This window comes from Stegostoma tigrinum, chromosome 43 (assembly GCF_030684315.1).
Source record: "Stegostoma tigrinum isolate sSteTig4 chromosome 43, sSteTig4.hap1, whole genome shotgun sequence".
Taxonomy (NCBI): Eukaryota; Metazoa; Chordata; class Chondrichthyes; order Orectolobiformes; family Stegostomatidae; genus Stegostoma; species Stegostoma tigrinum.
Genome location: NC_081396.1, coordinates 2529720 through 2544118, shown reverse-complemented (window position 1 = coordinate 2544118; position 14399 = coordinate 2529720). Strand labels below are relative to the sequence as shown.

The window sequence follows — 14399 nt, the reverse complement described above, 5'->3', positions numbered from 1 at the left end:
CCATCCTGGGAGCCTACAGCTCAATGGCCTAAATGTGGATTTTACCAGTTTCAAAATCTCCCCACCCCTCTGCTTCATCCCATGACTAACCCCCTCTCTCATCCTTGCCTCCTTGACGTGACACAACCTGTCCACCTTCTCTGACCAATCCCAACCTTCTGATGGAGGGTCTAGGCCCGAAACGTCAGTCTTCCTGCTTCTCTGATGCTGCTTGGGTGCTGCTGTGTTCATCCAGCTCTACACTTTGTTATCTCCTAGCCCCATCCCTCCTCGGTTGATTTCTGAGCTCCCTTCCCCTCTACATTTCTGAAGAACAGCCCCGACCCAAAACCTCAAATTTCTTGCTCCTCTGATACTGCCTGGCCTGCCGTGTTTCTCCAGCATCTGCAGTTCTGCTCAGAGATAATGGGAACTGTGTTCTTCCAGCCCCACACTTTGTGATCTGCAGCTCTGAGCACCCTGAGGACCTGGTCTTCACCCTTTCGAGATGCGCGCACGCGCAGTGGTCCCTGTGATTGGAGCATGCCCTGTACAGAGCTGGGCTGACACATGCGCTGTGTGAGATCTCTCCTGCAGGCATTTGATGATGTCGGCTCCGTAAATGGTGAGGCAAAAACGGATTTAGGAGGGCCCCGGAGGGGTCTCTGTGCGTAGGGAGGCTTCATTAAACATCCACCGTTGACATAAAACTCCTAAATGAGGGACTCCCGGTTCCGCATTGACGGCGAGTGGGCTGGAAGCTGCGAGGCCATGTCCCTCGGCGAAAGGCTCAGGTGATGGCGGCCATCTTTGTAGGGGGAAAGGCGCATCAGGGCGCATGCGCGGCCATACTGGGGGCCAGGAGAGAGAATGTTGTGAATGTCGCTTGAACTGACAGGCTTGGAGTTTACAGATGTGTGGAGGGGAGCATTTAGACGCAGCAAACTCACATGAAATGAAATTGTAGATAGACATAGAATGCACGAAATCTCAATGCTGGTCGCATCAAGAGCAGATGAGAAAGAAGAGTAACTGAACTGGAAGTGTTAACTCTTATGATTCCTTGACAGATGCTGCTGGACATGCAATGTTTCTGCAGCGGTTTCTGTTTTTCATTTCAGTTTTCTGGCATTTACAGTATTTCTTTTTATTCAAGAAACCTGTTTCTCTCGTCTGAACTTCTACCTTGAACTCACTCTGAAGTTCTTTTAAATTTTACTTTACAGAATATTAGAAAACGGGGGAATCAACAGCTGCGGAACTTAAATTAAATGGGAAATCCATATCTGATAGGGTCAATTAACTCTTCAGGATCTGATTATCATCAAGTGTTCAATTTGATAGGAAGTGATTTGACACTTCTAACTGTGGGCAAACATTTCAGCTGCGAGTAAGGGTAATTAATTGGTAAAAACCCAACGTCAATAGCGTATGAATGGACCTGATCCAGATAAATTGAAATCAGGTCCAAACAACGATCTGCCTTTAAAGATGAAATACTGCTGAAACAGTCATGGTACAAATTTTCCGACTGTTGCATAAGACAGTAGACATTCAAGGGTTAATTCAGAACCTGTGGTATAGTCCCATGCGCTGAGTCATAGATAACTGTCTCTGAGCTGTGCCAGTCGGGTTCTCATTTCATGTTCAGTTGTTCATTCGATGTGACAAAGCCATGTAGCCCTGACCAACTTAGTATGTCTCAAGAGTTAACAATGTTTCTCGCCAAGCATGAATGTTTAACCTGTTAATTTTACTGCTATGAAACAAATTACCTTGTTAATTTAGTAACGACTCTTTTGCGAGACTTATTAGTTCATCAATTAATGTTAGTAAGTAGAATAATTTAGAAGGTGGTTTAGTGTCAGCATATCGACACAAGGAAGATCTTAGGAGGACCAAGTGTCAGCTGCAGGCATAAATTGCAACATGCTCAAAGAGAAAGCCAGAGAAAACAAATCCAGATCACCCAAGATGGCAAAATAAAGAAATTAAGGTGAAGGAGGAAAGAATGCTTGTGACAGATGTGAGGTTGGACTGGAACCAGAAGTTTCAAGGGGAACTGAATGAGCTAATTAGAGAGGCAAAGTGAGAGGATGAGCAGAAAGAGGAAGGAAAAATCGAAGGCTTACCGATTCAGGTCTGTCAGCCTGTAAATTGTAAATATGGTAATTGAGAAGAGAAGCCAATTAGGAATTGAAAATTTGATTTACAGCTGGAGGCAGAGAGTTGGCAGAGGTATTAAATCTAGATTGTTCACTGAGGAAGTTGATGCGATGCAGGCCATGGTGAAAGTGGAAGACATTGAGACACTTCACATGTTTAAAATTGACAAGAGGCATCAGATAGGTTGTTTGTCAATGTTGATCAGGATTCAGGACCAGAGGACACATATCCATGGATTACTGAGGGAAGTGAGTGTAGAGGCTCAGGAGGCAGTTCAATTCCCTAAGACCCATAATGGGTGGTGTCAAAGACCTGTTGAATTTCAAGTGTTACACCCTTGTTCTAACATTTAGTAAAGATAAGTCCATCAATGACAGATCAGTCAGTTGACTTTGGTGATGAAGGGTACAGAACCAATGATTCAGGACAAAATGAACAGTCGCTTGAGCAAATTTAGTTTAATTACGAAAAGCCACTTGTTGTTTGACAAATTATGTTTTGCTATCTTGCTTCCATTTTTGATATGGTAACAGAGAGCGTTGTTACAGTTAATGTTATTGATGTACTTTAGATGGACTTCCAAAATGCATTTGAGCAAATGTCGTGCAATAGGCTCCAGAGGGAGCTTCATGGAATAACAGGAACAGTAGCAACTTGAACATGAACCTGACTGATAGACAGGAGAAAGATATTTTTCTGACTGTAGGAAGCTTCACCGTGGAGTTCCCGATGGAGTGCTGTTAGGAATTCTACTTTTCCTCATTTACATAAACAATTTAGATCATAGCACAATTTCAAAACATGTAGAGTCTTCCATGTGTCCAGATCAGTAGCAGATTCCCTTCTCTGAAGGCCATCAATGAACCAGTCAGGTATTTGTGACAATCCAGCAGCTTTCATGGTCACTTTTTCTACTTTCCAGCCCCACAAATGACCAGAGTCATTCAGCTGTGTTTCTCAGCCTGCCTTTGTGATTTGGTGTGCTCTCTCTCACTCTCTTTCTTCTGTTTTAAATCAACTTCACAGGATGTTACAGGAATTGCAGTAAGGAAACTGAAACCAATCATTACATCGGGATCAGACAGATGTGCCCTATTTACCACGACCTGAATAGCAACAGATTTTGAACATGGAAGGAAAAAACACCGTTCTCAGTGGACAGAAACCATGGAAATGTGGAGATTGTGGAGAAGGATTCCGTTACTTGTCTGTGCTGGAAATTCATCGCCGCAGTCACACCGGAGAGAGACCATTCACCTGCACGGAGTGTGGGAAAGGATTCACTCGGTCGTCCATCTTGCTGAAACACCAGCGAGTTCACACTGGGGAGAGACCTTTTAAGTGCCCAGTTTGCGGGATGTGCTATAAAAGCTCCAGCAATTTAATGGCCCACCTACGTGTTCACAGTGACGAGAGACCTTTTCAATGCCTGGACTGTGGAAAATGCTATAAAGGCTCCGGGGATCTGATGCGCCATCAACATATTCACACTGAAGAGAGGCCTTTTAAATGTCCAAACTGCGGGAAGTGCTATAAAAGCCCAAGGGCACTGATGAACCATCAACAAGTTCACACTGAGGAGAGACCTTTTGAATGCCTAGACTGTGGGAAATGCTTTAAAACTTCCAGCAATCTGATCTCCCATCGACGTGTTCACACTGATGAGAGGCCTTTTGGATGCGCAGACTGCGGGAAATGCTTTAAAAGCTCCCGTGATTTGATGAACCATCAACGTGTCCATTCTGATGACAAACCTTTTAAATGTTCAGACTGTGGAAATTGCTTTAAAAGTTCTGGGGAACTGATGTCCCACCAACGTGTTCACAGTAGTGAGAAACCTTTTAAATGTTTGGATTGTGGGAAGTGCTATAAAAGTTCTGGAGAGCTGACTTCTCATCAACGTGTTCACACTGAGGAGAGACAGTTCACGTGTTCTCACTGTGGGACCAGATTCAGGCGATTATTTGATCTCACTGAGCACCGGCGAATTCACACTGGGGAGAGGCCATTCATCTGCTCCATATGTGGGAAGGAATTCACTCGGTCCTGTCGCCTTGTGGCACATCAGCGAGTTCACACTGAGGAGAGACCTTTCAGGTGCTCTTACTGTGGGTCTGGGTTCAGGCAATCGTCTCATCTCACTGCACACCAGAGAGTTCACACCGGCGAGAGGCCATTTGCCTGCACTGAATGTGGGAAGAGATTCACTCGGACTTGTAACCTACTGAGACACCAGCGAGTTCACAAGTGATTTTAGGAGCTAGATTTTACTGCTAGTCACTTCCAGGACTGAACCCAGTACCTTGGTTTCCTTTTCTCATGATTTTGACAAATTCAGCGTATTTTTAGCTGTTCCCACTCTGAATAAAATTCAACAGAAACGGCTTTGTGTTAAACACATAATGTGTTGACACTTGTTAATATCTCTAATGCAATTTCGGTACTTTTGTAGAAATTTCCCTTTCCCTGTCTCCTCTGGATTCACCTTCAACTCGTCTGAGTTGTGCGCTGACAATGAGCTTTTGGTTCAGATGGAGAACAAATTCCCCACGTACTGTTGCCACATTTCCATGCTCTCATGTTGGCATGAGTGACTTTGTGTTTGTGGAGGTTTAATGATCATTTGAAGCATTGCGTAGGCATGTAAGAGTCTGCCTCAAGATGCTAGCAGCGGCAGGGTAGGCACCCTTCGGCCTCCTGGGGAAAAGTAGCTCTGTTGATCTATGTTGACACTGTTTTAGAGTTATTCAACCATTAATTTTTTGTAATTTTGTAATTTTTATTAATGATTTGGATGAGGGGATTGAAGGATGGGTCAGCAAGTTTGCAGACGACACGAAGGTTGGAGGTGTCATTGACAGTATAGAGGACTGTTGTAGGCTGCAGCGGGACATTGACACGATGCAGAGATGGGCTGAGAGGTGGCAGATGGAGTTCAACCTGGATAAATGCGAGGTGATGCATTTTGGAAGGTCGAATTTGAAAGCTGAATACAGGATTAAGGATAGGATTCTTGGCAGTATGGAGGAACAGAGGGATCTTGGTGTGCAGATACATAGATCCCTTAAAATGGCCACCCAAGTGGACAGGGTTGTTAAGAAAGCATATGGTGTTTTGGCTTTCATTAACAGGGGGATTGAGTTTAAGAGTCGTGAGATCTTGTTGCAGCTCTATAAAACTTTGGTTAGACCGCACTTGGAATACTGCGTCCAGTTCTGGTCGCCCTATTATAGGAAAGATGTGGATGCTTTGGAGAGGGTTCAGAGGAGGTTTACCAGGATGCTGCCTGGACTGGAGGGCTTATCTTATGAAAAGAGGTTGACTGAGCTCGGACTTTTTTCATTGGAGAAAAGGAGGAGGAGAGGGGACCTAATTGAGGTATACAGGATAATGAGAGGCAAAGATAGAGTTGATAGCCAGAGACTATTTCCCAGGGCAGAAAAGGCTAACACGAGGGGTCATAGTTTTAAGCTGGTTGGAGGAAAGTATAGAGGGGATGTCAGAGGCGGGTTCTTTACACAGAGAGTTGTGAGAGCATGGAATGCGTTGCCAGCAGCAGTTGTGGAAGCAAGGTCATTGGGGACATTTAAGATAATGCTGGACATGCATATGGTCACAGAAATTTGAGGGTGCATACATGAGGATCAATAGTCGGCACAACATTGTGGGCTGAAGGGCCTGTTCTGTGCTGTACTGTTCTATGTTCTAAATAATTCTAAGATGAATTTCAGCTGAGAATGTTTTGAAGGGACATCATCAGGCACCAAGTTCTTGAGAGAAATTTCGCAGTGAATCAAATAATATTTTCCAACCCATCTATATTCATCCCAAAATTGGAACTGCAGTGTTTCTGCTGTCTGCCTGTGTATCAATTAGACAGTGTGGTAAGTCATTTTAATATTGAGCAGAGTTTGTTATTTTGCATGAATATTAATCTGAATTGAACATTGGATAATCGTGTTGCATGGAGAACTGCAATACATTTTTCTGATTTTGATACCATACTGTACGGTCATCGTTATCATGTAGAGTTCATACACTTTAGAAATGATCTTCTCTTCATCATAAGGTCAGAATTGTGGAGGTTTGCTGATGATTACACAATGTTCAGCACCATTTGTGACTCCTCAGAAACCGAAGCAGTCCTTGTTCAAATGCAACAAGGTCTGATCAATGTTCCAGGACTGGGCTTGACAAGTAGCAAGTGACATTCACACCCCACAAATGCCAGGCTACGACCATCACCAATAAAAGACTACCCCCGCACCGTCCATTGCCATTCAAGATTGTTCCCATTACTGAATCCTCCACTATCAACATTCTGGGAGTTGCTACTGACAAGAAACTCAATTCAACCAGCCATTTAAACACAGTGACGACAAAAGCATGCCAGAGGCTGGAAAAACTGATGTGAGTAACTCATCAACCGAATCCCCAAATCCTGTCCATCATCTATAGGGCACAAGTCCGGAGTGTCTTGGAATGCTCCCCACCTGTGTGGAAGGGTGCAGCTCCAGCAACGCTCGAGGCTTAACACTGCCCAGGACAAATCAGCTGCCTGATTAGCACAAACACCCTCTCACTCCACCGCCGACAGTCAACTGCAACTACCTACAAGATGCACTGCCGAAATTCTCCACAGATCCTCAGACAACGTCTGCCAGTCGCATGATCATTCCCATCTAGAAGGACAAGGACAGCAGATACATGGGAACACCACGCCCTGCAAGTTCACCTCCAAGCCATTCACCAAGTGACCTACCTCCCCTTCTAGAGGGCAGTGACGGATGAGCAGCAAAAGGTAGCCAATAGGTCATGCGCATAACCCGTGCAAGAATAGGAAATATTGCCATTATGTTAGATTAATCGCAACGTAAAAGTATATTCAGCATTGATAAAACCAACAGTGCTACCCCTGGAAGGATATAATCATTAAAATTCAGTAAGTTTTCTCTCTGGAGAGCTGCTAGTGCGTTTAGTTTTGCACTGACAGGTCTTGTACAATTTAGCTCTTAGTTCAAATAAATATTTTTAATTTTGCTGAGATGTGGCTGGCTCTGCCAAGGCCAATATTTGTTGCTCATCTCTCGTTTCCAATGAGCAAGGTGGAGCCGGACCCAACACTTCTCCTTGTAGCACGCTGCTAGTTACAGGTCATCAGTCTGAATAACTGCCTTCTATTCCCATCCTTTGTCTCCTACTTTCAATCCAATTTCAGATCTGATAGGCAAGCTCTGCCATGATCCCATGTGATCTAACGTTATTGACCAGTCTACCCTGGGGAACCTTATCCAAAGCCTTACTATAGCCTATGTGGACAGTATCTTTTGCTCTGCCTTCATCTGTCTTCTTGATCATCTCTTCAAAAACTCAAACAAGTTAGTGAGATACGATTTTCCATGCAGAAAGCCTCATTGCCTATCCCTAGTTAGTCATTGCCTTTCTGAGTGCATGCAGACCCCCTCTGTCAGAATTCCCTCCAACAACTTAACCAGCATTGATGTCAGGCTCAGCCTTTCTTAAATAATGACACAATTTTAGCCACCCTCCTGTCTTCTGGTGCCTCACCGTGGCTCTCCTAAACATAAGAGCCTAGTCTTCTCTCTCTCTCTCTCTACCAAGTCACTGAAATAGCTACAACGTCATAGTTATGTGCACAAATCCAATATCTGAATTGATCTGCCTTACCTGTCTTGCTCCTCGTATTAGAACAAATGTTCTACAGACAGTTAGTCCGGTTGTGTTCAGTAATTTCTCCCTGACTGTTCTTGCTCTCAGTGTTCCTGGCCTTGGCCTGTAACAACTCCTCAGTCATTTCATTTGTGGATCTGCAGCTTCGGTTCCTAACCCCAAGTTGTGCTTGTTTAAACCCTCCTGAGTGACAGTAGCAAACCTCTGTGCCAGGATATTGGTGTCCCTCCAGTTTAGGTGCAACACATCCTTCTTGGGCAGGCCTCACCTACCACGGAAAACATTCTAAAGATCCACATACCTGAAGGTCTCCCTCCTACGCGAGCTCTTTATGTACACATGTAACTGTATTAATTCCCTATTCATAGCCTCATTGGCATGTGGCACAGGGAGTAAGCCTGAGATTATAACTATAGTGGTCCGCTTTTCAGTTTACTACCTAACTCCCTGAACTCCCTTTTCAGGATCTCGTCACTGTTCCTGCCTATGATGTTAGTGCCAATAGGTACCCTGGCCTCTAGCTACTCACCATGCCTTTTGAGAATGTCCTGTGCTTGCTCAGAACATCCTTTTCCCTGGCACTAGGGAGGCAGCATGCCATCCTGGAATCTCTTTTGCAGCTACAGAAACATCTCCCTGTACCCCTGATTGTGGACTTCCCTATTACTACCTACCTACTGAACTTTGGCCCTCCCTCTCGTACAAGATGGCCAGCTGTGGTGACAACGTCATCTTGCTGCTGCTGTTGCCACCCCCGATAGGCACTCTCCTCACTCAACAGTATCCAAAGCCGGGCATTTGTTGGAATGGTCAACAGTCACGGTGGACTCCTGCATACCTGTGAGCCCCTTCTAGCAGCCACCCTTCTATTTGTCTGTACTTGCAGCATGACCACATCTATAAATCTCCTGTTTGTGGCACTTCCTGCCTCTTACATGCCCTTAATTGTACCCACCTTCCACTCCAGCTGACCAGTGCAGTCTGACAGGAGCAGCAGTCAGACACACTTCCTGCAGATGTAGCCATCAGGGGACGTTTGAACTGTCTTTGATTTTCCAGATTCTGCAGGAGAAGTAGACAATGGCACAGCTGCCATTTTTACTCTCCAGCAATGATTTAATTAAAAATGCATTTCTATTAAATCAATTTACAGATAATTATCTTGTCCCCAGTGATTAATTCTCACTACAAAAGACTAACACATTCTCTCACACTTACACACTCCTCTCACAGTTATGAACCCCTCATTCATACAAGCACCCCCCTCACATACTAACATGCAAATATGAACTCTCTCTTACACACTGTCAAACTCACTCTTAGACAAACTGTTACGCACACTCACACTCTCTTGCTCTCACATTCACACATGCAGGGAACCCTGCTGAAAATCTTGCCGGAGTCCATGCGGACAATGTCTCTTGCTCTGCCTTCACCTGTTTTCTTGATCATCTCTTAAAAAACTCAAACCAGTTAGTGAGGCATGATTTTCTACACAGAAAACCACATTGACTATCCCTCATCAGCCATTGCCTTTCCCAATGCATGTCAACCTTCTCTGTCAGAATTCCCATCAACAACTTACCCACCACTGATGTCAGGCTCACTGGTCTATTGTTCCCTGGCTTGTCCTTGCATCCTTTCTTAAATAATGGCACCACATTGGGCACCCTCCTGTCTTCTGGCACCTCACCCTTGGCTCTCCGAAAAGTTGAGATTGTAGTCTCATCGCTCTCTCAACCAAATCACTGAAATAGCAACAACATCATAGTTTTGTGCACTAATCTGCGTTCTGCATTTACCTGCCCTACTCATCATACTCCTCATATTAAAAAAAATGCTCACACACTGTGTCACACCCTCACTCTTACGGTGTCAAGCTATCTCTGACAAACTGTCACTCAAACACTCACACACTGAAAAACTAACACACTGTCTCTCAGAACACAGTCAGACACTCTCTAACACTCACTTTGTCTCATTCGCAGACAATACAACACTGCTAAACAAATTCTCAGGAAACTCTTACTGACAATATCACAAAATTAGACACATAAATGCTGTAACTGCTGTTCCCAATGTGTAGAAGAATGATCCTCATATTCCACTTTCTGGAGACAAACAAAATGTCGCAAAAGATTCAGGGGCATTATGAGGATGCATTATCTTTGAAGAAAGTCATTCTGAAGTGAAATAAACTGTTTGATAGGGAGCTACAACAGTTTGAATCTTATTTTCAGATTGAACATATGCAGTACTTGTGGGAAGAATAGGGGAGTGGGGTTAACTGAATCATTCTGTTCAGAGCCAGCAGTGTTCCTGGAAACTGAAATGACTTCTCTTGTGACTGGCGAATGCCAATTTGCAATCATTGCAGCAGGCATTGAAATTTCAGTCTATCACATTCCAGGACTTTGAGACAGAAAAGCTAAATGTTGCAACAAATGCAGAGTTTGCAACAAAGTTTGAATGTTTGCAAGATGTTGGCAACGGTTAAACCAGAATAAAAATATTAACATGGCATCAGACATTAAATTATGAATAAATATTGCACAGACCTTTATATGTAGCTGTGTGTATAATGTATGTGCATCTCTTACTGCACCTGCATACGTATCTCTATTGTTCATATATGTGTTCTAAGTCTGTGTGTGTGCATTTGTAGTTGTGCTTGCATCTCTGTTTGCAATAAGAGATATGTGTCTCTTGGTTTCCATATTTACATTTGTATCTACGGCCATTTACATTGTGATGAAACTGTTGATTTAAGAGGATGTTTTACCCTGTTTCGTTTTAAGAGTGAGGTTGAACAAGAAGTGACAAGCTGCCTGCCGAAGACCACTTGAGTAAACAGCTCGGGAGGACTGGGGTTCTTTTTGGTGCAGCCCAAATAGATGTGCTCAGCTCTCATAGGTCAGGATTTCTGTGTTGTGTCATAAGCTATTTGGGGTTCAACCAAGTTGGAAGCTTCAGTGAATGTCTCCTGGCTTCTACATTCTGAATATGTTTTTTTTTCTCCCTCCTGGGTGAGAGAACTGCATGTGAGAATCTGCGTCTGAATTTTCTTTTTACCAAGGGATCTGTTTCTGGGATGTTACTACATTGGAACAGTTAATTAGTAATAGCTATTGTATCTGTTATTGTGTTAGGTTTTCCAATAGAGTTGTTATTCCAAAATTATTTTTCTTTGGTTATGTTTTAACTACGGTGTTCAAATAAATTGTGTTTTGCTTAATGTGGAGTAGTTTGACCAGTAACATTGCATGTGGAGCAGACTCTTTACATTTTCCTTTAAATGAGAAAAAGTTAGGGTCTAAGTTAACTTTTTGAAATATTTTGAGTGAGTCTGGTCCATAACCATGTCTGCAATGAGAGATATAGTAAGAACTGCAGATGCTGGAGTCAGAGATAACACAGTGTGGAGCTGGAAATACATAGCAGGCCAGGGAGCATCAGAGGAACAGGAAGGTTGACATTTCACATTGGGACCCTTCTTCAGAGAATTTCTGCAGAAACTCTTCCAGTGATAAGCAACCGATGTTGACCTAGCCAGAGTCAGTGACATTCATCTAATGATTAAAATATAATTAGAATAATTATCCAAATTAAAAACTGAACTTTCCAATCCTATGAGCAGAATGTAAAATAAAGGACAGGTTAAAACTCTTGGATCTCTGCACTTTTAAGTAAGTTCATTATAATTGCCGAGGTCTGCCCAGAGAAGCTATTGCATCATTCCAGAGACTTCCCTGTAGATTTGTGCATTCACTGATTACTTTTTTTTAATTTTACAATTGATTTAACGTAATGAATACACTTTAGTAATTCATTTTCGAACACTCTAATAAAATGAACACATGAAATGCAAGTTCAAGTGAGGTAATACGTTCAGAGCAGAAACAAAAGATTTTATGACACAATAGTTTTATTCCACATATTACTAACAATACTAGAATGGGCTTATTAAATTGGAATAAAACCTCATGTTCAAAAATGCAAACAGAACTGTTCACACAATGCCATGCATTATAAGTCATATATTAGCAGTCAAACAAATATCATTTCCATTAAAGTGCAGCATCATGCATTCAATGTTTAATGATATAAGGACAACAGTTGTGTGATTTATTACAATAGCATAATATTCTATAGTAACTTACATATGTCATAGAGCCTGTTTAATATCCCTTACACCCGGGCAGCAACTAATATTAGAACAATTAATACTGCTCTGCAAAAGGGAACTGACATTTCTGGAAATTTACAGCAACAAAAATTCGTCATTTGACACCCAATACTTACCAGGGCCACCCACAGCTGACAGAATGGGAAAGCAGAAAGCAAAGAAGAGGCTATTTGTTGGCATGTGCGTGATCTTTCAGAAGCTAATAGAACTAAAGTAGTTACAAAAGCTTTAGAATTTAGCTCTGTGGCAAAACTGTCCCTATTTATTGCGAGTGGGGTTTGGAGAGGAACAGTTATGTTGCAGTATGCCCACTTACAAAGAAATTAACTCGCAGTTTCATGCCCTGCCAAACCTCTGCAATCCACCACCTGGAAGGACAATGGAAGCTGATATATGGCAGCAAAACTACCTACACTTCCGATTCCAAGACTCCAGTAAAATCCTGAATGGATCCAGATCACCTTTGCTTCACTGTCATTAGTTGAAAATCATTGAAATCACAGCAATGTGGTTGTTCCAACACCACACAAACCTCAACTGTTCAAGAATGCAATTTAGCAACATCTTCACCAAGGCAGCTAAGAATGGACAAAGATGTGGCACATCTAGCAATTCCCACATCTCATGAAGGAGCAATAAAAGCAGTGATTTCTAGTTGTAACGTTGGCAAAGTGTATGATTCTATTGTGTAAGTGAACGATTTGTTACCAGCAAAGTCTGCAGTCACTCCCAAAAGTCAAGCCTTCGAGTCTTCATTTAATGGAGCAAATGATGATAGGTGAGGTCTGATCTCAAATCTCTGGCCGCCTTAAACTCCTAAAGTCATTGACATTTTCTGGTGCATGAAGGGGCTTTTGACCCATTGCGTCTGTGCCAGATGAAAATTAACCCAATGTACCTCGTCCAACTTTCCAGCATTTGGTCCATAGCCCTACAGGGCACAGCACCTAAGGTGCATACACAGAGAGAATCAAATTCCAACATTTTCTTGTAGAAAATGATTTTTTTTTGTTCATAACCCATCTAATCATTCTGCTGATCTTTTTAAGTCTCCAATTTTCCAATCATTACACTCAACTGTTATGGTTTACAAGTTCTTCACATTCAAATTTTCTGTTTCCTATCAATTTTGTGCATCAAATCTCCATTCAAAAGAGAACATAGAACATTACAGCGCAGTACAGGCCCTTTGGCCCTCAATGTTGCGCCAACCTGTAAAACCAATCTGAAGCCCATCTAACCTACTCTATTCCATTATCATCCATATATTTATCCAATGACCATTTAAATGCCCCTAAAGTTGGCGAGTCTATTACAGTTGCAGGCAGGGCATTCCACGCCCTTACCACTCTCTGAGTAAATAACCTGACATCTGTCCTATATTGATCACCCCTTAGTTTAAAGCTACATCCCCTCGTGCTAGCCATTACCGTCGAGGAAAAAGGCTCTCACTGTCCACCTTATCTAATCTTTTGATCATCCTATATGTCTCTATTAAGTCACCTCTTAACCTACTTCTCTCTAAAGAAAACAGCCTCAAGTCCCTTAGCCTTTCTTCATAAGACCTTCCCTCCATACCAGGCAACATCCTAGTAAATCTCTGCACCCTTTCCAATGCTTCCACATGCTTCCTATAATGCAGTGACCAGAACTGTACGGCCATGCCAGAGTTTTGTACAGCTGCAACATGACCTCATGACTTTGAAACTCAATCCCTCTAACAATGAAACCTAACACACCATATGCCTTCCTAACAACCCTATCAACCTGGTGGCAGGTTTCAGGGATCTATGCACACGGACACCGAGATCTCTCTGCACATCCACACGACCAAGAATCTTACCATTAGCCCAGTACTCTGTATTCCTGTTACTCCTTCCAAAGTGAATCACATCACACTTCTCTACATTACCTTTTTTCCACGTACCTACATTTCCAGATGCTGGAAAAAGGGGATGTACCCTCTCTAGTGCAATGTAACTGAGCAGCACAATCTACACAGATTGCGCCCTAAACATAACTTTTTTTTTACAGTTACCTTACTCTTCAATACGATTTGGGCATCACTGTCAAAACCTGCTTTCGTTTGTCGTCCTTAATTGCCCTTGAATGTAATGGCTTACCAGACCATTCCATGGAGCAGTTAAGAATGTGCTAAATTGAGTCTTTGAGTTTAGAAAAAGACCATTGAACCCATTGAGTTTCCACCAGTCAAAAACAACTACAAACTGTTCCAATCCCAGATGTCTGCTTCATGTCACAGGTGAAAAGACTAATAGCAAGAAGTACAAGAGTAAGAATGGGCGTCAATTAACTGGATGGATTTTTATGTTTATCAATGCTCCATAACATGGTCACTAATGCTGAGAATAGTTCT

At 42.7% G+C, this 14399-nt stretch overlaps 1 protein-coding gene across 1 annotated transcript in view; it reads left to right on the top strand.

The window, feature by feature from the left end:
- Positions 1 to 11071, top strand: part of LOC125449120 (zinc finger protein 850-like) — a 34945-nt gene extending 23874 nt beyond the window's left edge. The window contains exons 3-4 of the mRNA XM_048524778.2: positions 3379 to 3486; positions 3730 to 11071. Coding sequence (XP_048380735.1) covers positions 3379 to 3486; positions 3730 to 4396 — 775 coding nt within the window. The 3' untranslated portion in view covers positions 4397 to 11071. The remainder of the gene's footprint in view (positions 1 to 3378; positions 3487 to 3729) is intronic.
- Positions 11072 to 14399: the final 3328 nt, after the last annotated feature.